This window comes from Felis catus, chromosome F1 (assembly GCF_018350175.1).
Source record: "Felis catus isolate Fca126 chromosome F1, F.catus_Fca126_mat1.0, whole genome shotgun sequence".
NCBI lineage: Eukaryota > Metazoa > Chordata > Mammalia > Carnivora > Felidae > Felis > Felis catus.
In genome coordinates this window covers 25,680,339-25,707,558 of record NC_058384.1, presented here as the reverse complement: position 1 = coordinate 25,707,558, position 27,220 = coordinate 25,680,339, and the positions used below count along the sequence as shown (strand labels likewise).

Below are 27,220 nucleotides of genomic sequence, written 5' to 3'. Positions count from 1 at the left end.
CAATGTAGCTGACAATTGGCTGGGGAAGAAAATGGGGAGGGAAATGTGGATAAAGAGGTAGGAGGAAAAGAGGTAGGAGGAAAAGAGGAGATGTGGATAAAGAGGTAGGAGGTAGGAGGGTCGACTATTAAGATGCAAAGGACTTATAGACAGAACAGAGTAAGTAAAGGCACCAAGGAAAATAATCCCACGGTACTTGGGGAGAAACACTAAGCAACTAAGGCTGAAGAAAAAGTTGTGAGAGGCAGACACAGCAAGAGATAAAACTGCAGGACAGGCTAAGCCAGGCCTGTCAGAGCAGGCGGGCCATGCTTAGGAGTTTAGACATCATCCTGAAGGTCATGGAGAGCCATTGAAGGGCTTCAAGTAAAGGAGTAACATTATCAGACTTTCATCTGTGCAAATTATTTCTGTAGAAGTCTGACCACAGGTTTGGCCATTAGGGGACCATAATGGAGGTGAGGAGAGCAGTTAGGAGACTGTTTCAGTGGTGGGGGTTTAAAGGCAAGAAGATAAAGAGAATGGAACAAATTAGATTTTTAATAAAGAAAAATATAGGACTCTGTCACTGTTTGAATGTCAGGGAGAGGTGGTAACAAGAAGGGAGGAGTCGGATGCCTGATGGAAGGTGGTGCCACTGTCTTAATGAAAGTTTGCAGAAGTAATCTTGGGGCATTGTAGTTAGTCAATTTATCAACACAACTTAAGCAGTCTATAATAATGTTCTAGAAATGGCGAGAATGATGTGGGAACTAGAATCCCAACCAAGAATGTAAGAAAGTCTTGGCCATTTAGGTAGCTGTGGTTTATTTAGAGAGACAGTATTAGTTTATGTTGAATGCTGCTGTCAATTTACAAATTTTGACCATTAATTTCTATAAACATCCTGTGAGATAGACACCAGAAGTTCAATGACTTGCCCAAGAACACATGGAAAATCTGGGGAAGTCTTGGAGCTCTCTAAAACTGGTATGCTTTCCACATTGGCCTCATGCCCTCTGTGGTGCAAAGATCACATGGTGAAACTGCTTCCATGCACTATTCCTACAGAATCTCATGACTCCTTAGTCCCCCCATACATCTCATAAAGGCAACTTCGTGTGCCAGACAGGGCATGTCATGTCAAACCCTGAGTGCAGACCAGTGAGGAGTCACTAAGGACTGAGCCTCCTTCACAGGCTGATATTTGTAAAGTACAATCAGTACCACTGCCTTCTTTATATATCTCATATCCAAGGACAAAGGGGACAGAAGGAGAGAGCCTCAGACTGACAAAATTTGGGGCTGACAGTCTTGGAGACATGGAGGCTGACATCATGTTCTAAGAGCTCAGCCAGGAGTTGAGACTTCAGCCCCTCTAGTTTTTCACAAATGATGTGGGATACTTTGAGACATGTTGGTACCTATGTTGAGACTGCTAAGCTTAAATACCTACAAACATAGAAGCCCTTGCCCATCAGTCTCAAAGCTGGTTGCCAAGGTCACAGTCCCTTCTCCAAGAAAGTAACCTAGAATTATTTATAAATTTTGGACATTCTTAATACCACCACTAAGAAATTTGTACCTCTAACCCTCATATCCTTAGGTCCCTCTACTTTCTCCAGTTCAAGAGCTTAGGCAAATCCAAAGCTGTTTCTCTTTATAAAAAATGTTTCCAACCTTTGATCTAACTCTCTAAACCCATGCAGAAGTGAATAATGTAATACAAAAGTAAATACCTTTTAATATAATGCTTTGGCCTTTGTACACAGGCAAGATAACTTCCAGGTTGGGTCAGAGTTGACCCCAAAGATCAATGAATCTGCAGTTTAGTCTATTTTGGGTGTTTTTCTGCAAGGCAGGTTGATTTAGTGGAATGAATTGATGAATTAATGTCTCTTAGAATAGGAAATCAATGGAACCCCCTTCCCCTGAGCTGCAGTTGGACTGGGAGGGACATATTTATGAAGAGAAGTTCTACCCCTCTGGCATTTCCTAGCTTTCTTTTGCAGGTCTTTGGTCAGACACCATTTTATGCTGTTGAAAATTCACAGTGGAGCTTGTGGCCAGAAATACCTTATGACGTGGTAAGATTCTTGAATGGCAGAGGGTTTGGGTTAGGGGGAGAGGGAACTAAATTTGAAGTGTGGCATGAGAGATGGAGAGGTAAAAGGGAAAGGAGGCCCAGAGGGTGACTCTGGAAGAAACTATAAAGCAGGTGAGTAGGACAAACAGCATCAAGCCAGCATAGACATTTCTCCTTTTTGTGTTTTTACCACTTGGACAGACAATTGTTGGTGAATTCTCTCCTCTATCTTCTAGTCTATGGCCAGCAAATGATACCATTTTTCATGTCCACTGTGATTATTGGGTAGGAAATGCTTGGAACACCATTTAGAAGAATTCTGGGGCCATACATAAGCAAGAAAGAGTCTGAGAATTGATTGGCAATGCCTGCCACAGGTGTGGGGTAGGAAGTGGCAGTGCATGGTCCACTTAGTGATTATTTGCATTATAAATTATAGATAAAGATAAGGTACCACTATGCAATTCTTAATGACTATCCTACCATTCTCCTTCAGAAACATGTCCTTCTCCCAATCTTTTTTTTCTCTTTATAACTGTCTTCCTTGTCCATTGTCTTTCTCTTCTCCTTTTCCTCCTTCTTGTTCTCCTTTCCTACTGTGTAGACCTTAGACTTATGCATGCTCTACCAGTGGCATGTGGGATCAGAAAGATCACTCTAAGCTACACTCACAACAGATTTTATTTTTCTCTGAGACCTGAAGAGCTGAGAAAGACACTCCACTCTGAGTCTGTATTTGATTTCCCTAGAAAAACCCTGAAACGTAAAATCCTTATTTTCTTGAAAAAGAAGAAATAACCACCAACACTACAGAAGTTATAAGAGGTTACTATGAAAAATTATATGCCAAAAAATTGGACAAACTAAAAGAAATGTATAAATTTGTAGAAGCATATAATTCCCAAAACTGAATCAGGAATAAATAGAAAATCTGAATAGAACAATTACTAGTAAAGAAATCGAATTGGCAATCAAAAAACTTTCAACAAACAAAAGTCCAGAACCAAATGGGTTCACAGGCGAATTCTACTAAGCATTTAAAGAAGAGTTAATACCTATTCTCCTGAAATTATTCTAAAAAATAGAAGAGGAAGGAAAGTTTCCAAATACCTTTGTTTCTACAAGGCCAGCATTACCTTGATACCAAAACTAGACAAAAACACTACAAAAAGGGGGAATTACAGTTCAATATCTCTGAGGAACATAGGTACAAAAATTCTCAACAAAATATTAGCAAACTGAAATCAGCAATGCATTAAAAGGATCATTTACTGTGACAAATGGGATTTATTTTATGGATACAAGGATGATTCAGTGTTTGCAAATTGATCAACATGATACACCACATTAACAAAATGAAGGATAAAATCATATGATAATCTTAATAGATGCAGAAAAAGCATTTGACAAAATTCAATATCATTCATGATAAAAACCCTCAATAGAGTTGGTTTAAAAGGAACATACCTCAGGGACACCTGAGTGGCTCAGTTGGTTAAGCAGCCAACTTTGGCTCAGGTCATGGTCTCGCGGTCTGTGAGTTCGAGCCCCACGTCGGGCTCTGTGCTGACAGTTCAGAGCCTGGAACCTGTTTCAGATTCTGTGTCTCCCTCTCTCTGACCCTCCCCTGTTCATGCTCTGTCTCTCTCTGTCTCAAAAAAAAAATAAAACGTTAAAAAAATTTAATAATAAACAAAAGGAACATACCTCACCATAACAAAGGCTGTATATGACAAAACCACAGCTAACATCATACTCAATAGTGAAATCTTGGGAGCTTTTCCTCTAAGATCAGGAACAAGACAAGAGTGTCCACTCTCACCACTTTTATATAACAGTACTGGAAGTTCCAACCACAGCAATCAGATAAAAAACAAATAAAAGGTATTTAAATTGATGAAGAAGTAAAACTGGCACTATTTGCACGTGACATAATACATATGAAGCCCTAAAGACTCCCTCAAAAAAAAAATGAAATAAGTCAGCTAGAGAAAGACAGATATCATATGTTTTCACTCACATGTGGAACTTGAGAAACTTAACAGAAGACCATGGGGGAAAGGAAGGGGGGAAATCGTTATAAGCAGGTAGAGAGGGAGGCAAACCATAAGAGACTCTTAAATACAAAGAACAATCTGAGGGTGGATGGGGGCATGGGGGGGAGGGGAAAATGGGCGATGGGCATTGAGGAAGGCACTTGTTAAGATGAGCGCTGGGTGTTGTAGGTAAGCAATGAACCACGGAATCTACCCTAAAAACCAAGAGCACTCTTAACACACTGTATGTTAGCCAATTTGACAATAAATTATATTTTAAAAAATGTTAGAAGTAATAAATAGATTCTGTAAAGTTTCAGGATACAAAATTAATAAACAGAAATCTGTTGTGCTTCTGTACACTAATAATGAAATAGCAGAAAGAGAAATTAAGAAAACAATTGCATTCACAATTGCACCAAAAAGGATAAGATACCTAGGAAGGAGGTCAAAGACCTATACTCTGAAAACTGTAAAACACTGATGAAAGAAATCGAGATGACACAAATGGAAAGACATGTCATATTCATGGATTGTAAAAATTAATATTGATGAAAGGTCCATACTACCCTCAGCAATCTACAGATTCAATGCAATCTGTGTTGCAAAATACCAATAGTATTTTTCACAGAACTATAGAAATAATCCTAAAATGTGTATGGAACCACAAGAGACTCCAGAAAGCCAAAGCAATCTTGAGAAAAAAGAATAAAACTGAAGATATCACAATTCTAGATTTTAAAATATAAAGCTATAATAATCAAAAAAAGTATGATACTGACACAAAAATAGACACATAGGATAGATCTATATAGGTCTATCCATAGGAGATAGAGCCCAGAAATAAACCCACACTTATATGGTAAATTAATCCATAACAAAGCAGGGAAGAATATACAGTGGGGGAAAAGATAGTCTCTTCAATAAATAATGTTGAGAAAATAGAACAGCTACATGCAAAAGAATGAAACCGCTTTCTAATACCATACACAAAAATCAACTCAAAATGGATTAAAAACCTAAATGTAAGACCTGAAACCATAAAAATCCTGAAAGCAAGCATAATCAGTATTCTCTTTGACATCAGCCTTAGCAACATATTTATGTATATGTCTCCTCAGGCAAGGGAAGCAAAAGGAACAATTAACTATTGGAACTACCCCAAAGTAAAAACCTTTAAAAAATTTTTTTTATAATGTCTATTTATTTTTGAGAGAGACAGAGCATGAGCAGGGGAGGGGTAGAGAGAGAGAGGGAGACACCGAATCCAAAGCAGGCTCCAGGTTCTGAGCCATCAGCCCAGAGCCCCATGCGGGGCACAAACCCACAGACCGTGAGATCCTGACCTGACCCAAATTTGGACGCTCAACCAACTGAGCTACCCAGGTGCCCCCAAAGTAAAAACCTTTTGCACAGCAAAGGGAACCATTGGGAAAACATAAAGGCAACCCAGTGAAAGGGAAAAGATATTTGCAAATGATATCTATAATAAAAGATTAATATAAAAAGATACAAAGAACTATACAACTCAACACCAAAAAAAAAATCCAATTAAAAATGGGCAAAGACTTGATTAGACACTTTTTCCAATAAAGATGTACAGATAGCCAACAGATACATGAAAAGATGTTCAATATCATGAATCATAAAGAAAATGCAAATCAAACCACAATGAGACACCACCTTAGACCTGTCAGAATGACAAGAAATAACAAGTGTTGGTGAGGATGTGGAGAAAAGGGAACCCTCGTGCACTTTTGGTGAGAATGTAAATTGGTGTAACCACTATGGAAAACAGTATAGAGATTCTTCAAAAAATTAAAAATAAAGCTACCATAAAATCCAGTAATTCCATGACTGGGTATTTACCTAAAGAAAGTGAAAACACTAATTTGAAAAGATATAGACACCCCTATGTTTATGCATTATTTACAATATCCAATATATGGAAGCACCATAAGTATCATCAATAGATGAATGGATAAAGAAGGTGTGACACACATACACACACTGGAATATTACTCAGCCATAAAAAAGAATGAGATCTTGTCTTGCCATTTGCAACAACATGGATGGGACTAGAGGGTATTATACTAAGTGAAATAAATTAAAGGAAAGCAAATACTATATGATTTCACTTATGTGTGGAATCTAAAAAACAAAACAAATGAACAAATAAAAGCAGAAAAAGACCCATAAATACAGAAAACAAACTGGTGGTTGCCACATGGGAAGTGGATGGGGGGGATTGGAAAAATGGGTAAAGAGGAGTGGAAGGTACAGGCAAAAAGAAAAATATTATGTTTTCCCTTCTCTGGTGGCTCAATCCCTCAGTGATCCAACCTATACTCTAAATGATGTTAAGTGTGATGTGAGTCTTTGTGTGTATGGTTTTTTAAAAATATTTGTTTATTTTTGAGAGAGAGAGAGCATGGGTGGGGAGAGAGGAGAGAGAGAGAGAGAGAGAGAGAGAGAGAGAGAGAGAGAGAGAGAGAGAGAATCCCAAGCAGGCTCCATGCTGTCAGCACAGAGCCTGATGTGGGGCTTGAACTCACTGTGAGATCATGACCTGAGCCAAAATCAAGAGTCAGAGGCTCAACTGACTGAGCCACACATACACCCCTTTGTGTGTTTTTGTACATGTTGTACATTTGATATGGGTAAGGAACTTGTAAGAAATTTTAAGTGTGCTTACAAAGAAGCAAATTGAATAGAGTTGACACCACAGACCAAAATTTCTTCTGCTTCTCTTCTACCTAGCAAGACTTAGATGTTTTCTTAAACAACTTGACCCAGGAGTAAGGAAACATTTTTGATGAAAGGCCAAGCCTTTTCTCTCCTACCAATTCATTCACTCCTTTGGGAGCCTTGGCTCAAGCCTTCACTCCTCTTAGATACTATTTTTAATCAGCACACCTCCCCTGTGGGCCAGGTACTGTAGGTGTGAAGTTATTTATTGCCCCTTGCTAAGCTGCATTTCTTAGCATTTCAGTTCCATTTCTCTTTTCTGTTCCCATTTTGTTTGCACTCTAGATTGCAAAGTACAAAGGATTATTGACCTGGTTGGAAAAATACCGGTTACCTTTCTTCTGTAAAACCAACTTGTGTTTCCATTACATTCTCTGTCAAGAGCTCATCAGTTTCATTAAGTCCCCAGAAGGAGGTAAGCATGAGGGTGTGTGTGTGGAGAAATATGGGAAGCCAGGCTGTATAATGATCCTGTTCCTGTCAGTCCTATAGTAATTTACAAATACTGGCCACCTTTGTAGACTTAGATGTGAGGGTGGCCCACCTTGTAATGCAGCAATAGGTGAAAGCTTAGGCTGAAAAAATTGGTACCTAGAGCAATAAGCAGGAGTCAGATATGTTGTATGTGCTATTTGTCTCACTGCAGCCAGAAGTGAGAGAGTTACTGGTGGACACAGAACATGGCAAAACTGCCTAAAATATATTCAGAATCAAACATAGCTCACCACCTTCATTAGTACCACCTGGTCTAAGCCACCACAATTTCTCACCTGGCTACTGAAATCATCTCTTAATTAGTCTCCTTGTTTCTGCTCTTGTTCTCCTGCTCACAGCGGCCAGAGAGAGCCTTTAAAACAAAACAAAACAAAAAAAATTTTTTTTGAGAGAGAGTGTGAGCAGGGGAGGGGCAGAGAGGAGGGAGAAAGGGTCTCAAGCAGGGCCCGCTCTGTCAGTGCAGAACCCAAAGCGGGGCTCAAACTCATGAACTGTGAGATCATGACCTGGGTTGAAACCAAGTGTTGGAAGCTTAACCGGCTGAGCCACCTAGGCACCCGGAGAGAGCCTTTTAAAACTTAATTCAGGGGCGCCTGGGTGGCGCAGTCGATTAAGCGTCCGACTTCAGCCAGGTCACGATCTCGCGGTCCGTGAGTTCGAGCCCCGCGTCAGGCTCTGGGCTGATGGCTCAGAGCCTGGAGCCCGTTTCCGATTCTGTGTCTCCCTCTCTCTCTGCCCCTCCCCCGTTCATGCTCTGTCTCTCTCTGTTCCAAAAATAAATAAACGTTGAAAAAAAAATTAAAAAAAAAATAAAAATAAAACTTAATTCAGATCATGTAACTCCTCTATTGGCTGCTCCCTACCCCCACCAATGACTCCCATCTCAGTGTGAGATCTAATGCCCCTATATCTCTAGGTCTTCAGGATCCTCAAGATGTGGGTCCATTACTTTTAGGACCTGATCTCCTCCTATTCCCTCCATTGCTTACTCCATTTCAGTTACACTTGGCTTGCTTGCAGTTCCTCAAAAATCCTGCCTTGACACATACTCATTTCAAGGCCTTGCATTGGCTATTTACTCTGCCTGGAATGCTTTGTCAATATACCCACATTGGCTCCCTCTCTCACCTCTTCAAATCTCTGTGCAAATCTCACCTCCTCAGAAGAGGCTACCCTGATGACCCTAATGCCACTCATTCAACTCTTGTCCTAACACTCCCAACCCCCTTTACTCTCTTTTACCTTTTCATTTTTTCCTGTAGTGCTTATAACCTTCAACCTTACTAGATAATGTACTTATTATGCTTATTATTATCTGTCTACTTCACCAGAATGTAAGCTCCTTGTGGGCAAGGATTTCCTGTTTGCTAATGTATCCCAAACATCTAGAATGATACTAAGTAGTAGACATTTAACAAATATATTAATAATATATGTTTGTTAAGAGAATTAATTAATAAAATTGACATCTAGGGTTGAATCAATAATTTGACTCTCAATTCAACTAGCCAGAGGAAACTGTGTTCCACCTGGGGAAAGTTGAGATTCAGGAGACTTACATTGAGTAAAATATAACAAAATACCCAATATATTCATCTCCTTTCTTCAATATATATATTGGGAAAATTGGATTGGCAAAATCACTGTCAGGTGGGGATTATAGAAGGCAAAGAGCCTTGGGTGGTGTTTTTGATCTGTGGATTATACTCTGCTTGTGGGTCCCTCATATGATGCGTGTCACTACAGGGTCTATTTCCTGCCTTCAGAAGTACTGCATACTCCTACCCCAACTCGTCTAAATGGCCACCATTTTTCCTCACTCACCCTGAGTGAATGGGGGTCTAGCTGTGTGCAAGGCTGAGAGAGGGGCTGGGAGAAGAGCTCATTCTCTCTCTCTTACCATGGACTTTTCCTGGCAGCCAAGATGTTGAGATGGAAAAAAGCAGACCAGTGGCTACTCCAGAAGTGCATTGGTGGGGTCAGAGGGATGTGGCGCTTCTGTACCTACCTCAGAGGCAGTACAGGTAGGTTCTTGGAGTTGTTTCTGAAGTCCTTGCAAGTTCATAACAGCTTCCAGGATGCCCCAGAGCACTTATTGACAATAATGTATGCATATGGGAAATAAATGTTTTATACTGTAGTTTGTGTAAAAGTCTTTGAAAATAGGTCCACAGTGTAGGTTAGGGCAAAAGTAAACAGAGTCCTTTTATTTTGTTCATTCATCCATCCATTCATCTATTCACTTAACAATGTTGAGCACCACTGTGTGGAAGCCACTGTGAATAAGAGCCATAAATCTCCACTTCATAAAGCTATCACAATGGTGGGGAAACACACAAGGAGCACATAAATAAACAAATCCCTATAGCAGAAGTGTTCACATGCACTGCTTTCTGTTCTGTTGAGTCCAGTGGTTGATGACTACTGGGAGGTGAGCAGCCAGCACTAGCTGACACTCCAGTTCAGCAGCATTAATTTTCATCCAAGGACAAGCCCTAGTTTAAGGGTGAAATCCTGGATTTCCAGGGCGCAGGTAGGGAAGAACTAGACAGCCTATCTTTTAGTATGTCACTCAGACTTTAACCCTGACACAGGGAATGTAGTCTTTGGCATCTTTGGGTTCTATTATTCCTTCTTCTGGTTTTTCTGGGTCCATGATATGGGAAATGTTCTTTTTTTCTTCTCATCTTCATGTTTTGGATAAATTCAAGTGTCTCATGATCCATTCTCACAGTCTTTCAGTTTTCTCTAAAGTAACAGTTTTCCTCACAACGACAAAAGTCACACAAGGTCCCTATCCATTAAGTCCCTTCTCCCCATGCCTCCATCTGCCCCCACATTATGACATCACTAGGGATGATGCCTGAAACCAAAGTGACTAATGGTACTATTTGAGACAATAGAGCAAGCTGGTGGTGGGGAGTGGTATTAGCTGCTACACCCAGATGTAACCACAGAAGGGGCAACATTGGGGTGCAGCGCTGTGCTTGCCCTGTCTAATCTGTAGGTGAAGAGCTGGTGGATTTCTGGATCCTTGCTGAGAAGATCTTGAGCATAGATGAGATGGACCTGGAAATGAGAGACCACTATCTGTCCCTCCTCCTTGTGCTGAAGGCTACCCATTTACAGGAGGGCTCAAGAGTAGTGACTCTCTGCAACATGAACATCCGTAAGAATTATAAAACATATCTGAAGTGAAATCACTGGGGGATGTAACCAAAAAAATCAATCATTTTGTAGGCATCTACCCTCTCCATTTTCTGTGTATCAGGGATGTCATGGGAACCCTTAACAGGGAAGGGTTGCAAGAGTCCAGTTGTCCTTAGGCTGGTATGTGCTTCTTGCTGAGATATTACTCACCAGTGTAGGTTGGCTGGAAGGAGTGAAGACGAATTGGGACAGCATAATTAAACAGCTCCTGCGTCTTCTGAGATGGCATGGCACCTCTTTTTTAAAAACTGAGATTCCCTAGAACAAACTAGAGCTCACAGGCAAAACAGTGCATATAGCCTGTGGACTAAGAATGTTTTAGTATTTTTAAAGGACTAAAGAAGAAGACTGTGCAGCAGAGACTGCATATAACTCACAAAGCTGAGGTTTACAGGTTTGAGGGCCTCTACTCTAGAACATCAGATTCATAAAAAATTATTTATTTATTAATTAAGGAGACATTCCTGACCCAAATATAAATATGTTCCAGAAGATTTGTGTTTTGAGATTGGTCACACTCCTCTATTGATAGAGATCACTGAGAATTTATTACATTAAAATCAGAGCTAGTAATGACTCCTTCAAATTATCCAGTCTAAACCCTTTCCTCCAGGTAGATCTGACTCTGAAAAATCCCATTCATAGGTACATGCCTCCTATTCTTAAACATATTTTCTTGTTCATTTTGCTTTTCTTTATGGTAACATCCAATTGTCCAAAAAATAATTCAATGAATCCCATAAACTGTATTATTTATGTGGGAGAAAGGGAAGGTAATCAGAGAAAGGGGTCACCATTCCCTGAGAAAATCCCTAAAACGTGTTTACTATGTATTTGTCCTGTCCATACACCAGGGTTGCATGAAGAACAAATGAAATGCTATACATAACAACATTTGGAAAACTTCAAAAAACCTCTCCCAACATCATTATCATCACTACCACTAGATCATTTTCATCCTTCGTGTCTTTCTTTTATTTCCAGAGTCCCTTCTGAACCTATCCATCTGGCATCCCAACCAATCAACCACCAGGAGGGAGATTTTGAGCCACATGCAGAAAGTGGCTCTGTTCAAACTTCAGAGCTATTGGCTCCCCAACTTTTACACCCATGCCAGGACGATTATGGCCAAAGTGGAATCATGCCAAGGTCTGCTGCAGGAATATGAGACTCGCCTATGCAGTGTTTGCTGTACTCACATAGGAGAACTCCCTCTAAACATGAGCATCAAGAAGTGCCGCTACCCCCAGAAGCGGTACTCAAGCAAGACGACCAAGAGGAGGATGTGGCAGTTGACAGACCATGGCTCTACTCTGGAAATAGATACCAAACCAGAAACCAACATTACGCCCCTCCAGGAGATGTGTGCTCAAGTTAAGGACACATACAAATACAAATATACACAAATGCCCTCCTTGAAAGTGACGTTTTCAAAGGAGAGAATAATCAGTTCCCAGGAAAAGGATATTCTCTGTGCCGGGAAGTCTAACATGAAGAAGAAACCCAAGAGCCACCTCCACATGGAGGGCCTCTTTGAGACAACGTTCTCTACACACATGAGGACTGTCACCCCTAGCATCAATCACTGCCCCCAGATGACAATCAAGAAAGTCATCAAACAAAGCATTTCCTTAGGGTACACCCACTGGGCCTTGTGTGCTGATGACTGTGCAGGGCGTCCCTTCCGGCACTACCTGAAAAAGCAGAATTTGAAAGTGGAGATCCAACTCCTGGACCTCTGGCAGGACCTGCACCATTTCCTCAGTGTCCTGATAAGTAACAGGAAGACTGGGAATACTGTCTTTCAGCACATGCTGGGCAACAGAATTTGTGAACTCTACCTGAATGAACAGATTGGTCCATGCCTACCACTAAAATCCCAAACCATTGAAGGCCTGAAGGAGATGCTGCCTTCTGGGGATGTAAACCCCTGGATTCCCAGAGCCCAGAGGGAGATCTGCAAGGTAGGCCTTACCTGACAGAAATGGTTTAGTATCTGGAAGATTATGTCTGACTGAACAAAATTCCTATCTGGTCATCTATGCTGGTTAAGTTAATGATATAATTACTCACATCACTCTTCACATATTGAAGGGTTGGTTGATCTCTTAGGAAAAAGCTATGCAAGTTCCCAAGAACAAGCCAAAAATCCTTTAAAAAATCTTGATATCACCCATGACTTACCTTTCTGTCTCATACCCACGTGTAGTCTATTGGTGAATCCTGTTGGCTCAATCTTAAAAATATATCTAGAATCTGGCATTCCTCCCTTTCTGTGTTACAACCACACTTGCCCATGTCACATCCAGTGTCACCTGGATTACTACAGTGGCCTCCTAACCGATGCCTATGGATCTGTCCTTGGTCCTAGGCAGGCTCATTTCAACTGGCCATGGTGAATCTGCCGAAACATAAATTGTGTAATTTAACTGAAAATAAGTAAAAGGAAGTGAGTGAGGACCTTGAAAACAGATGGCTTTCTGTCTTCAGTAAAATCCAAAGTCCTTGCCAAAATGACAAGGCCTACATAATCTCTCCTCTACCTACCCTCTCTAGCTTCATCTTCCACTGCCCCTGTGCTCATCACTCCGGCATTCCAGACACACTGTCAGCTCAATGGTGGTGCTCCCACTGTGTATAATGTGCAGATGTTCACGCAGATGAGCCCGCACTCCTTCAGCTGTTTGCTCAAGTCATCTCAGTGAGGCCTTCCTTACCCACTTCATATAAAATTTCACCCCATTCCCATTATACTTTTCTCCTTAGCACTTATTATTACCTAGATCCATCCATCTTACATACATACATACATACATACATACATACATCATTGTATGAGTGTCTGTATAATACACATATAATCCTTAAAATGTACATGTATGCATATATTATATACATAAACTTATTTTGCTTATTTTCTTCTTCCCTATGAGGGCAGAAATTTTTATCTGTTTCACTAGTACTGTCTTCCCAGCATCTAGAATGGTACCTTAGGGTATTGTATCTAGTGCTTGATAGTGTTGATAGCATTCATGCTCCACAGACATCTGTTGAACCAATAAGTTCCAGTTGGCAATGGCCCCTCTTTTGTCCTTGACCAGGACTATCCTTTCTAGTTGGAGACAACTAGTTTCTATGAGAATTCTGATTTTCATCCAGCTCTTCAACCATCCTCCAATTATCCAATCAACCTTTGTGAAGTGCTGATAGCATGCCCACTGATATGTCCATTTCCTGACTTCTGACTCACTGATGTGGAGACACAGTCTAGGAAAGGTTTTTAGAGTCCTGGGTCTGTCACTGTTTGGCTATGTGGTATTGAACAAACTCCAAGTCTAAATCCTTCAATATCCCTAGGTCTCTTTGTCCTCACATATAAAATGAAAAGTGGGAAAAAATCATATTTTGTAATTGCATTTGTGGATTTAATAAGTTTATAGATACATTAAGGATACTATACTATAAAAGGACATAGGTAGAGAAGTGGATGTGAACTTGGAAGACAGAGCATAGGCTTAAAAATTGCCTTTGCTTTAACCAGAGAGGAGAGGATTGCGAGCAGGTGCTGAAGATGACGGGAATAAGGAGTTCTACAGACACTGGGAAATAGTACTATTGGTCCCTTTATGTACTGCTTTTAGGATGGGACAGGAGAGTTTACCAAGTGATGAACAAACTGAATTCTAAAGGAAACCCTAATATATTCTAACAAAAATATATATAGAAAAAATATATAATAGTAGGTCAAATTTTAAAAGGTAATTATAAGTTTAGATATTGTTTTAGTATGTTTTTACTTTTTCCTATTTTTTTGCTGCACATCTGACTATTTCTTCTAATGGAAAGTGCCCTATTAAGCATTGTTTGTTAAGATACCAATTAGATCACTTATTCACCAGTTTTTAGAGTCATAAATCTTTTAAGATGGAAGGGATTTTAATAGGGTACTCATTTCACACGTTTATTATTCATATTTAACATATATATTTAGAGCTTATCCATTGGTCAGTCACCTCATATTACATTATGTATTGCTAGTATTCAATCACAGAGCATAATTTTCTCAGGAATATACTTCACTCCTGTTTCCCAGGAACACAGGAGATCTGATGAAATTACTAAAACTTGCATTCTTTTTTTTTTTAATTTTTTTTCAACGTTTATTTATTTTTGGGACAGAGAGAGACAGAGCATGAACGGGGGAGGGGCAGAGAGAGAGGGAGACACAGAATCGGAAACAGGCTCCAGGCTCTGAGCCATCAGCCCAGAGCCTGACACGGGGCTCGAACTCACAGACCGCGAGATCGTGACCTGGCTGAAGTCGGACGCTTAACCGACTGCACCACCCAGGCGCCCCTAAAACTTGTATTCTTAGACTCACCTTTTGGCAGCATGACTGGGGCAGTTTGTAAAGACAATATTACATCATTTAAAAATTATTGTTGGTGACCCATTCCCTGCAAAATAATGCCTACACTGCTTAAGGCATTCGAGTGGGTAGTCCCATCCAATCTTCACTACCTTATCCTTTGTCACTGCCCCACCCCTGTACTCTTTGAAGGATGCTACAGCTTAGTGATGCTGGAGTACTTACCATTTTCAAACATGTCCTTTCCAATCTCTGTGCATTTGCTTAAGTTCTTCCAACTGCCTGGAATGCCCTTTACTCAACTTCCCTATGGTAAGTTCCTACTTATCCTGCAAAATGCAAATTCCTTTTTAAGTTTCTTTGCCTTTATGAAATCTTTCTGGATTTCCTGGACTCAAAAGAAAACAAAAAAAAAAATGTTCCTGCCTCTCTGCTCCCAGAGAACTTTGTTCACACCTATATTGTAGCATGCTATCCTATGCTATTCATCATGCTAGAAGATGAGCTCCTTGGGAACAATGCTTGTAGCATATTGATCTGTATATTCTCAGTCATTTTCACAATGCCTGACAGATAGGAGACCCTCAGAAACTATTTGTCACATAAATTAATGAATGAAGGTGAGAGTACAGCCAAATAAACCTAGTTGAACACTGACTTATAGGTTTTTTGTTGTTACTGTTTTTTGTTTGTTTCTTTTAATTTAATGAAATATTCTGCACAGGTGGGTAGGGTCTTCAAGCGGGAAATATGAGGAGAAGACACTTCAAAAGAAGATGTTTGGTTCTCAGGACCATTTGAGAATCAGATGAGATGGTAATTTATTTAGAAAAGAACAAGGAAATGTGAAGATTTATTTTTTTCCAGTTTTTAAAAAATTTTTAAATTAATTTATTTTTTAATTTACATCCAAGTTAGTTAGCATATAGTACAACAATGATTTCCGGAGTAGATTCATTAATGCCCATTACCCATTTAGTCCATCCCCCCTCCCACAACCCCTCCAGCAACCCTCTGTTTATTCTAAATACTTAAGAGTCTCTTATGTTTTTCCCCCCTCCCTGTTTTTATATTAATTTTGCTTCCCTTTCTTATGTTCATCTGTTTTGTATCTTAAACTCCTCATGTATATACATGTATACCACATCTTCCACATCCATTCATTCATCGATGGACATTTAGGCTCTTCCCATACTTTGGCTATTGCTGATAGCACTGCTATAAACATTGGGGTGCATGTGCCCCTTCAAAACAGCACACCTGTATCCCTTGGATAAATACCTAGTAGTGCAATTGCTGGGTCATAGGGTAGTTCTATTTTTAATTTTTTGAGGAACCTCCATACTGTTTTCCAGAGTGGTCGGACCATTTTGCATTCCCACCAGCAGTGCAAAAGAGATCCTCTTTCTCCGCATCCTTGCCAACATCTGTTGTGGCCTGATGTGTTAATGTTAGCCATTCTGATAGGTGTGAGGTGGTATCTCATTGTGATTTTGATTTGTATTTCCCTGATGATGAGTGATGTTGAGCATTTTTTCATGTGTCGGTTGGCCATCTGGATGTCTTCTCTGGTGAAGTGTCTATTCATGTCTTTTGCCCATGTCTTCACTGGATTATTTGTTTTTTGGGTATTGAGTTTGATAAGTTCTTTATAGATTGTGGATACTAACCTTTTATCTGATATGTCATTTGCAAATATCTTCTCCCATTCTGTTGGTTGCCTTTAGTTTTTCTAATTGTTTCCTTCACTGTGCAGAAGCTTTTTGTTTTGATAAGGTCCCAATAGTTCATTTTTGCTTTTGTTTCCCTTGCCTCTGGAGATGTGTTGGGTAAAAAGTTGCTGTGGCCAAGGTCAAAGAGGTTTTTGCCTACTTTCTCCTCGAGGATTTTGATGACTTCCTGTATTACATTTAGGTCTTTCATCCATTTTGACTTTACTTTTGTGTATAAGAAAGTGGTCCAGATTCATTTTTCTGCATGTCGCTGTTCAATTTTCCCAGCACCACTTGCTGAACATACTGTCTTTATTCCATTGGATATTCTTTCCTGCTTTGTCAAAAATTAGTTGGCCATACGTTTGTGGGTCCATTTCTGGGCTCTCTATTCTGTTCCATTGATCTGAGTGTCTGTTTTTGTGCCAGTGCCATACTGTCTTGATGATTACAGCTTTGTAATACAGCTTGAAGTCTGGGATCTCCAGCTTTGGTTTTATCTCCAGCTTTGGCTTTCTTTTTATTTTTCAAGATTGCTTTGCTGTTTGGGGTCTCTTCTGATTCCATACAAATTTTAGGATTGTTTGTTCTAGTTCTGTGAAGAATGCTGCTGTTATTTTGATAGAGATTGCATTGACTGTGTAGATTGCTTTGGGTAATATTAACATTTTAACAATATTTTTTCTTCCTGTCCAGGAGCATGGAATAGTTTTCCATTTTTTGTGTGTCTTCTTCAATTTCTTTCATAAGCTTTCTATAGTTTTCAGTGTGTATATTTTTCACGTCTTTGGTTAGATTTATTCCTAGGTAGTTTATGGTTTTTGGTGCAATTGTAAATGGGATCCATTGCTTGAATTATCTTTCTGTTGCTTCATTATTGGTGTATGGGAATGCAACCTATTTCTGTGCATTGGTTTTATATCCTGCAACTTTGCTGAATTCATGGATCAGTTCTAGCAGTTTTTTGGTGGAATCTTGTGGGTTTTCCATACAGAGCATCATGTCATCTGTGAAGAGTGAAAGGTTGACCTCCTCCTGGCCGATTTGGATGCCTTTTATTTCTTTGTGTTGTCTGATTGCTGAGGCTAAGACTTCCAATACTATGTTGAATAACAGTGGTGAGATTGGACATCCCCGTCTTGTTCCTGACCTTAGGGTGAAAACTCTCATTTTTTCCCCATTGAGGATGATATTAGTGTTGGGTCTTTTATACATGGCTTTTATGATCTTGAGGTATGATCCTTCTATCCCTACTTTCTTAAGGTTTTTTATCAAGAAAGGATGCTGTCTTTTGTCAAATGCTTTCTCTATATCTATTGAGAGGATCATGTGGTTCTTGTCCTTTCTTTTATTGATGTGATGTCTCACATTGATTGTTTTGCGAATATTGAACCAGCCTTGCATCCCAGGTATAAATCCCACTTGGTCGTGGTGAATAATTTTTTTAAGGAATTGTTGGATCTGGTTGGCTAATATCTTGTTGAGGATTTTTGCATCCATGTTCATCAGGAAAACTGGTCTATAGCTCCCCTTTTTTAGTGAAGTCTTTGTCTGGTTTTGGAATCAAGGTAATAATGCTGGCTTCATAGAGTTTGGAAGTTTTCCTTCCATTTGTATTTTTTGGAATAGCTTCGAGAGAGTAGGTGTTAACTCTTTTTTAAATGTTGGTAGAATTCCCCCGGAAAGCCATCTGGCCCTGGACTCTTGCTTTTTGGGAAATGTTTGATTACAAATTCGATTTCTTTACTGGTTATTGGTCCATTCACATTTTCTATTTCTTCCTGTTTCAGTTTTGGTAGTTTATATGTTTCTAGGAATTTGTCCATTTCTTCCACATTGCCCATTTTATTGGCACATAATTGCTTATAATATTCTATTATTGTTTTTATTTCTGCTGTTTTGGTTGTGATTTCTCCTCTTTCATTGATCTTAGCCAAAAGCCCAAGAAGCGATCTTCTCTTTCATTCTTGATTTTATTTATTTGGGTCCTTTCCTTTTTCTTTTTGATCAAACTGGCTAGGGGTTTATCAATTTTGTTAATTCTTTCAGAGAACCAGCTTTTGGTTTCATTGATCTGTTCTACTGGTTTTTTGTTTGTTTGTTTGTTTTGGTTTCGATAGCATTGGTTTCTGCTCAAATCTTTATTATTTCCTGTCTTCTGCTGGTTTTGGGTTTTATTTGCTGTTCTTTTTCCAGCTCTGTAAGGTATAGGTTTAGGTTGTGTATCTGAGACCTTTCTTCCTTCTTTATGAAGTCTTGGATTGCTATATATTTCCCTCTTATGGCTGCCTTTGCTGCGTTCCAGAAGTTTTGGGCTGTGGTGTTATCATTTTCATTGGCTTCCATGTACTTTTTGATTTCCTCTTTAACTTCTTGGTTAGCCCATTCATTGTTTAGTAGGATGGTCTTTACTCTCCAAGTATTTGTTATGTTTCCACATTTTTTCTTGTGGTTGATTTCAAGTTTCATAGCATTGTGGTCTGAAGATATGCATGGTATGATCCCAATCTTTTTTGTACCTGTTGAGGGCTGATCTGTGTCCCAGTATGTAATCTATTCTGGAGAACGTTCCATGTGCACTGGAGAAGAATGTGTATTCTGCTGCTCTAGGATGAAATGTTCTTAATATATCTGTCAAGTCCATATGGTCCAGTGTGTCATTCAAAGACATTGTTTCCTTCTTGATTTTCTGTTTAGATGATCTGTCCATTGTGGTAAGTGGGGTGTTGAAGTCTACTATTATGGTATTATTATCAATGAGTTTATGTTTGTGATTAATTGATTTATATATTTGGGTGCTTTCACATTTGGACCATAAATGTTTACAATGGTTAGGTCTTGGTCAAAATTATGATGTAATGCCCTTCTTCATCTCTTGTTACAGTCTTTATTTTAAGGTCTAGATTGTATAAGTATGGATACTCTGGCTTTCTTTTGTTGACCATTAGCATGATAGATGGTTCTCCATGCCCTTACTTTCAATCTGAAGGTGTCTTTAGTTCTTGTAAATAGCATATAGATGGATCTTGTTTTCTTATCCATTCTGTTACCCTATGTCTTTTGATTGGAGCACTTAGTCCACTGACGTTTAGAATGGGTACTGAAAGATATGAGTTTATTGCCATATGTTGCCTGTAGAGTTGGAGTTTCTGGTGGTGTTCTCAGGTCCTTTCTAGTCTTTGTTGCTTTTTTTTTTTTGTTTTGCTTTGTTTTGTTTTTTCATCTTTTCTCCCTTCAGAGAGTCCCCCTTAAAGTTTCTTGCAGGGCTGGTTTAGTGGTCACAAACTCCTTTCATTTTTGTTTGGGAAAATTTTAATCTCTCCTATTTTGAATGACAGTCTTGATGGATAAAGAATTCTTGGCTGCATATTTTTCTGGTTCAGCACATTGAATATATCCTGCCACTCCTTTCTGACCTGCCAGGTTTCTGTGGATAGGTCTTCTGCAAACCTAATCTGTCTTCCCTTGTAGGTTAAGGACTTTTTTCCCTTGCTGCTTTCATGAATCTTTCCTTGCTTGAGTATTTTGTGAATTTGACTATGATATGCCTTGTTGATGGTCAGGGTTTTTTTTTGTTTTAATCTAATGGGTGTCCTCTGTGCTTCCTGGATTTTGATGTCTGTGTCTTTCCCCAGGTTAGGAAAGTTTCCACTGTGATTTGCTCACATAACCCTTCTACCCCTCTTTCTCTCTCTTCATCTCCTGGGATCCCTATGATTCTGATGTTGTTCCTTTTTAATGAGTCACTGATTTCTCTAATTCTTAAATCGTGCTTTTTTGCCTGAGTCTCCCTTTTTTTTCTGCTTCATTATTCTCCATAAATTTGTCCTTTATATTGCTGATTCGCTGCCCTGCCACATCCATCCTTGATGCCATGGCATCCATTCGAGATTGCAGCTCAGTTATAGCATTTTGTACTTCATCCTGACTAGCTTTTACTTCTTTTATCTCACAGAAAGAGATTCTAGTCTGTTTTCAATCCCGGCTAATATTCTTATTATCATGATTCTAAATTCTGGTTCAGACATCTTGCTTGTATCTGTGTTGATTAAGTCCCTGGCTGTCATTTCTTCCTGCTTTTTCTTTTGGGATGAATTCCTTCATTTCATAATTTTGAAGAAAGAAAGGAAATAATAAGTTAAAAAAATAAAATTAAAATATTAAAAACAACACACAAAAATATCAAATAAACGATGCTATCCTAGGTGTGTTTTGGTCTGGTTGTTAAAAGGAGTTTGATAGAGATGAGAAAAAAGGGAAAAATTAGAAAAGATAAAGAAAAAGAAAAAAAAGAAATGAGAAAAAGAAAGAAAAAAAGAAAAAAGACAACGTTTGAAAATTTGAAAAAAAAGAAATGAAGAAAAAGGGACATTTGAAAATTTGAAAAAATGAATACAATGAAATAGAATAAAATGAAATGGTGGAAGTAAAATATAATTTGAAAAATTTACAAAAAAATAGCAGAAAAAAATTAAAGAAAAATATTTTTATTTATTTATTTTTTTTTACGTTTTATTTTTGAGACAGGGAGAGACAGAGCATGAGCAGGGGAGGGTCAGAGAGAGGGAGACACAGAATCCGAAACAGGCTCCAGGCTCTGAGCTGTCAGCCCAGAGCCTGACGCGGGGCTTGAACTCACGGACCACGAGATCATGACCTCAGCCGAAGTCGGCTGCTTAACCGACTGAGCCACCCAGGCGCCCCAAGAAAAATATTTTTAATAAAAATTGAAAATAAAAATATTGTTTTCTTTTCCCATATTCAAGAATAAAAAAGGAAAAGAAAAAGAAAAAAAATTGAATAGACAGACCAGCAAACAGACTGAAATACAATTCAAATTGCATCAGTTTCCCCTGGAAGTCAAAGTACAAAGCACTTTATAGTCCATAAACTAAGCAGACAGAGAAACTTGTGGTGTTCCTGAATAGTGAGGTTGGCCCAGTTGGGCAGGGCTTAGTGTAACATCTCCATTCTCCACTAGATGGTGCTGCTTAGCTTACTGGGTGGATTGCTGTGGCACTTGTAGGTATATGTGCATTCGCGGGAGGGGTGAAAATGGTGTCACCCAGTTACCCAGTCTCTAGTATCGGAACTCTGTTCTCCTTGATCAGCAATCGCACACCTGTTCTTTGTGTGTGGCTTCCATCCACTCCCGCTTTTACACTGTCCATGACCAAGCCATCAGGTTGCCAGGTGACCCCTCCCTCCTGAGTTTTATCTCAGATGTGGCTGTGTTTCCCAACCCATCACTTCTGTGGGACTGAGGCTTTGACCCACTCAGACCTTCTGGGGGAGGGTCTCACTGAGCAATGGCTGGGTGCCCGCCTACCCCCAGGAATGTTCATGGGACCATGCTGCTGCCAATGTCCAGACTGTGGCTAGGTGCCAGCCACCCCAGAAAAAGTTCACGTGATCATGTAGCAGCAGCAGTTCAGAGATATGGTAAATTACAACACACATCTGGCACCAGGCTTCACCCTTAACGTCCTTGTTTCAGCACCATTGAAAGTGGCTGTTCTCCAGGGTCCACTGGGATCTTTCCTTGTGGGGTGGCTGCAGAGCCTCTACTAAATGTCTTCCCAGCAGGGGAACCGCCTCTCCCCATTTGGCCCAAGGACCCCTTGGACCTTGATTTTTGCTCCTGGGGATTCACCCTTCCCTCCAGAGCACTGCCAGGTATAGAGCTGTGGAGTTTCAGACTCTGCTCTCCCCCTGTTTATAGAGTCTTAATGGAATTTAAACCCTCTCCTTCCTCCTTTCTCCCTTTTTTGTTCAGTCCTTGTAGCTGTTTCCACTTTTCCACTTTCTCTTCAGCTGCTTTTGGTGCGGGGTGGGGGGTGCTTTTCCTGTACTCCCTTCCCCCATCTTCATCCTCTCTCCACAAGCAAAAACAGCTCCCTGCCCTCTGTGGCTTCTCTCTTTCCCAGTTCACCTCTTCATGCCACGTACCTGCTGAGTTCTGGGGTTCAGGTTTGTGCAGATTGTTGTGTTAATCCTCAAGTATGTTTTCTGGGTGTACAGGATGGTTTAGTGTTGATCTGGCTGTATTTCATGGACAAGAGATGCAAAAAAAAAAAATAGCATCCAAGCTGTTCCACCATCTTGCCCCTCCAAATTATATCTTTTCTTAAGTAAATATCAAGTACCATTTTTTGAGATTCAGAGAAAGAGTGCACAAGCTGCCATATTCAGAGAGATAAAGGTTGCCTCCTGGTTGGTCATGGCTAATGCTTACTGTTAGATTATATCTCCATATTAGAGAATCCAGAATCTGTAGCCTGCTCTTCTCCCACATGAACACTAGCAAGAGAGATGCAGCAAACGGTGCATCACCTCATCATGTTGTTGTCCTGTTTGGATTTCAGATGCTCAGTCCCTGGTATGATGAATTCCTGGATGAAGAGGACTACTGGTTTCTCATTTTTACAGTAGGAGGGACTTTGAGTTGGGGAGGAATCAAGAGGTTCTAGGAAGAAAAAAGAACCACTTCTCTCTTAAAAGCCTTACTTGTCGAAGTAAAGGAAACTTTTATTTCTCCCAGAGGCAATTGGGAGTTGACATGGTCTCTCAAGGAAAAAGACTCAAGTGCAATAGCTGACTTTGAACAAGTCACATTCATATAGAATTTCTCCCTTGTATAAATGGGTTTCATTAGAAGAGGGTAGGGGCTGCCGTGTAAAGGAGCAATGGTTCTTAACAAAATGAAAGCAATCAGCATAAGTTTACCTGACAAGGAGGCACAGGAGGACTGGGCTATTACAAATCTTGCTTCTGGTCTAGTTCCTATAGCAAATGCTATCTGCCCCCATTCCCTTCTCTTAGACTCAGACCAAGTTCATCAGAGACAAATGGCATAAAAAAGGATCTATAAGCAAAGAAGAGAACATTCTTCTTTATAAGAGGTGTGAGGAATCCCTGGAGCTAAGCCAGGGTCTGGCTAACATGGAGAAAATGGATTCTCTGCAGTGGCAAAAGATAGCTACTGAGGACCTGAGACAAGGCGGGTCTCTCCAGGTAGAACTAAAGTCTCCGGTGCTTCAAGCAGGTAAGGGCAGTCATCATAATTTTTTTTTGCCCTAACATATAGAAAACTTCAAAATATTAATATTTAACATTTAGTGATTATTTACTGCACATCAGTACTGTGCAATGCAAAGATTACCCCATTTGATATTCAAATAACCTGTGAGGTAAATACTGAGTAACTGAGGCACAGAGAAGATAAGTGACTTTCCCAAGGTCACACAGTAAGTGGCAGAGCCAGGATCTTACTGACTGACTGGCCTCTACTAACCCTGAAGGGACCCAGAGCACTCAAGTTTGGCGAGTCAGCAAAGCATCACCTCAGTTATAAAATACCTCATTTTTTTTTACGTCTGATAAGCATGTTCCACCTTACCACACCTCCTTCAGAGTCATGTCCAAGAAATTCTGTGAATATATTTTTAATAGCTACTCCCCTCTCCTAACATAACACAGCAGCCCACTCAGGCAGTGAAGAGGAGTGGTTAGGAGCACAAGTCTCCACTGTCCCAGAGGTCTGGGTTATATCCTAACTCTGATAGTGACTGTAAACTTTAGCAATATATTTAACCTCTCTTTAATCCCGTTTTCTTCTCTTTAAAATGGGACTAATAGTAATAGGTTTGTTGTGAAGATGACCCAATGTCATCTATGAAAGCTACTACCACAATGGTTGGCAATAGTAAAAGTCCAATAATGTTAGCCATTAATATCAAAGTTGAACAAACTGCTTTAATTATCTATGCTGAGGCCATCAGGATTCTGCAGTACTTCTCAAACTTCGATCCGCAATAAATACATTTGACTTCAGGGAACATATACTTGCATATATGTGCGTGCATATATGTGGAAAATACTTTCTCAAAGCAATACTTACCCTTATTATATAAGATGATATACTCTAATATACTATATTAGAATATTTTATTCTATTTAGTTTTGTAAAACCTGGTGATGACAATTTTTTGACATGGTGTTGATTCACGACCTACACTTTTTTTAGAGAGAGAGAGTAGGGGAGGGGGAAGAGAGGGAGAGAGAGAGAGAGAGAGAGAGAGAGAGAGAAACTTCAGCAGTCTCCATGCTTAGCAAGGAGCCTGATGCAGGGCTCAATCCCAAGATCCTGGGATCATGACCTGAGACCTAAGCTGAAATCAAGAGTCAGACGCTGAACCCACTGAGCCTCCCAGGTGCCACATGACCTACACTTTTCAAAACACAGCAGGGTGGCTGGTGATGTGGGCAGCAAAGAATTGCACAAAGAGTAGAACAATAAGCAGGACAGAGTTTATTTACTCTCCAAGGGAGAGGGGCCACACATCAAGACAGATGTCAGCCCTGAGCTTCTGTTGGGCTGGGCCTTTTAAAGGTTTTGTAGGATGTGAGAGGGTTTCAGCTGCACCCATGGTGGGCTTGTGGAAAGGGGGTCAACTCTTAGGGAGAGCAGGAGGTGGCAGTCTTTTTGAGGGGCTTCGTCTGGGACTTGTGCGGGATGTGGGTTGTGGTCTGGCTAGAGAAGAATATTTTGTAGGTGGGGTCTACTTCCTGAGAATGGAGGGCACCATGACCTAGAAAAACAAACAGTTAGAGCCAAGTACAGACACCTGTGAGTTTTGTCTGTAAGCCTGGCTTTGGGGGTCGGTGTGGGGGACTTTGAATAGATTCTTTTCAGTAATAGTAAGCAAAAACTTTGGAAATTCAATTCCATAATTCCCTTGCTCTGTGAGCCTGGACAAGTTACTTATCTCTTTGAGACTCATTTCGCCAACTAAGGAGTGGAGATAATGGCCCCTATTTGGTAGGATTGTTGAGGGGATTGAAGGCAATGCTTTTACACAGCAAGCAAGCATTCAATAAGTAGTAATTGTTAGATTACACTAAAAAATGTAATATTCAACTCTTATAAAACTTTGATGTGCACTCCATATACAAAATTCTTGCCTCTCAGAGCCATGTTTGGGCATGAATTATTTAAATCTAGCATGAACAAGCCCTCTGTTTCATATCATAGTTTTACCTTCTTTCTAAATCCTGAACATTCCAGAATGTATCTCAGAAATCAAGAGAAAAGTGGAAGAAAGGATGGCTGATAAATATCACCATACACATACTGAGCAATAGGCATTCCTTTGGTGGTCTTGGAGTGCCAGGGATGGCTAAGAAGAGTGAGAAGTACTCTCCATGGTTATTCCTCTTCCCTCTCCCCCAGAACACATCATGACTTCTTCCACCACTGCTTTTTTGAAATGCAAGTCTCTTTTTTGAAATGCAAGGCCCTGATGAAGGGCCTCTTGTACATTTGCCCAACCCAGAGCCCTGACTCCCAGGTGGGCTGATGCCTCCACTCAGGCTGCACCATAAACTCACAGAGCACCAGAACTAGAATACTTTCAGCTTTCATATGGAGAAAATGAGTCTCTGAGAAGTGGGAAGACTTGTCCAAAGTTGGTCAGCAAGGGAGGGATTGGCCTACAACTAGAAACCTGAATCTATTGCATGAATGATATACTATGCTTACAACTTACAGCCATAGTCCCCTGGCTGATAGATGATAATGATGACAGTGACAACACTGACATAAGGACAACCAACATTTGTGAGTCCACACCCCAGTATTCCTTCTAGATTCCACCTTTATAACCTTCAGAAAACACTGGACTGCCTTAAGAGAGTTCCTGGAGAACTATGTGAGATTAGACTTACTTTAAATCTCAAAACTCACAACATGATTGAATGTTTTCATGTTGGTAGGAAGCAAGGTGCTGCTAATGTGCATCTATTGCCCAGTACATGATTAAAACTTCCTTGATGTCTCAGTCTTCCTGTCTCATCTGATTTTGGATACAAAAGAGGTATTTCCTCTCAATTCACTATGCATGACTATAAATGGTGTATGCCTATTTCTAGAAAAAATAATTTACTCTCAAGGGACAATGATTTGCAACTGTTAATGATATTCAGACACGTGAGCTGTTAATTCTTAAAGTAATTCCCAAAGGCAGAGCCAAGAAAGAGAAAGGTCCTAGCACGTTATTGGAAATATACCATCCCTAAGTATGCCAAATTCTTTGAAGCAATGGTAGAATGTTTGAAATACATTTGCAATTCTTTCTCACAACACATGGCTGCTTTGAAGGGATCAATACTCATTTGGATGAATTACTTCTTGTATATCTGTTAACAATTAGTACTTACTTCAAAGTCATATCTCAGTTACCCTAGTATCCCTCAGGCAGGAAATCTCCATGGGTCAGGTGTCCCCAAGAAGGGAAGAATCCTTTCAGTCTAGAGAGGAAAGAGGATGATATTTCCTTGCTTCTAATTTGGCCTGGGGAACTTGTATTCCTTGTGTAAACATTTCATTAAAACATTATTGTAAAAAAAAAAAAAAAAGAGGTTAGAGAGGGAGAGAGCCAAAGCATAAGAGACTTTTAAAAACTGAGAACAAACTGAGGGTTGATGGGGGGTGGGGAGGAGGGGAGGGTGGGTGATGAGTACTGAGGAGAGCACCTTTTGGGATGAGTACTGGGTGTTGTATGGAAACCAATTTGACAATAAATTT

The 27,220-nt window shown here is 40.0% G+C and overlaps 1 protein-coding gene across 7 annotated transcripts in view; it reads left to right on the top strand.

Annotated features, from left to right (window-relative positions):
* The window catches only part of RGSL1 (regulator of G protein signaling like 1), a 127,739-nt gene that overhangs the window by 4,863 nt on the left and 95,656 nt on the right, over window positions 1–27,220 (top strand). For 4 of the 7 annotated variants that reach the window (XM_006942763.5, XM_045048545.1, XR_006591582.1 and 1 more), the window contains exons 3-9: window positions 1,992–2,066; window positions 7,135–7,264; window positions 9,264–9,368; window positions 10,352–10,513; window positions 11,539–12,518; window positions 23,001–23,063; window positions 23,458–23,680. In XM_006942763.5, the coding sequence (XP_006942825.3) occupies window positions 1,992–2,066; window positions 7,135–7,264; window positions 9,264–9,368; window positions 10,352–10,513; window positions 11,539–12,518; window positions 23,001–23,063; window positions 23,458–23,680 (1,738 nt within the window). Of the gene's footprint in view, window positions 1–1,978; window positions 2,067–7,134; window positions 7,265–9,263; window positions 9,369–10,351; window positions 10,514–11,538; window positions 12,519–23,000; window positions 23,064–23,457; window positions 23,681–27,220 lie in introns of all 7 variants that reach the window. The other 3 variants (XM_045048546.1, XM_045048548.1, XM_045048547.1) reach the window with 3 other exon arrangements.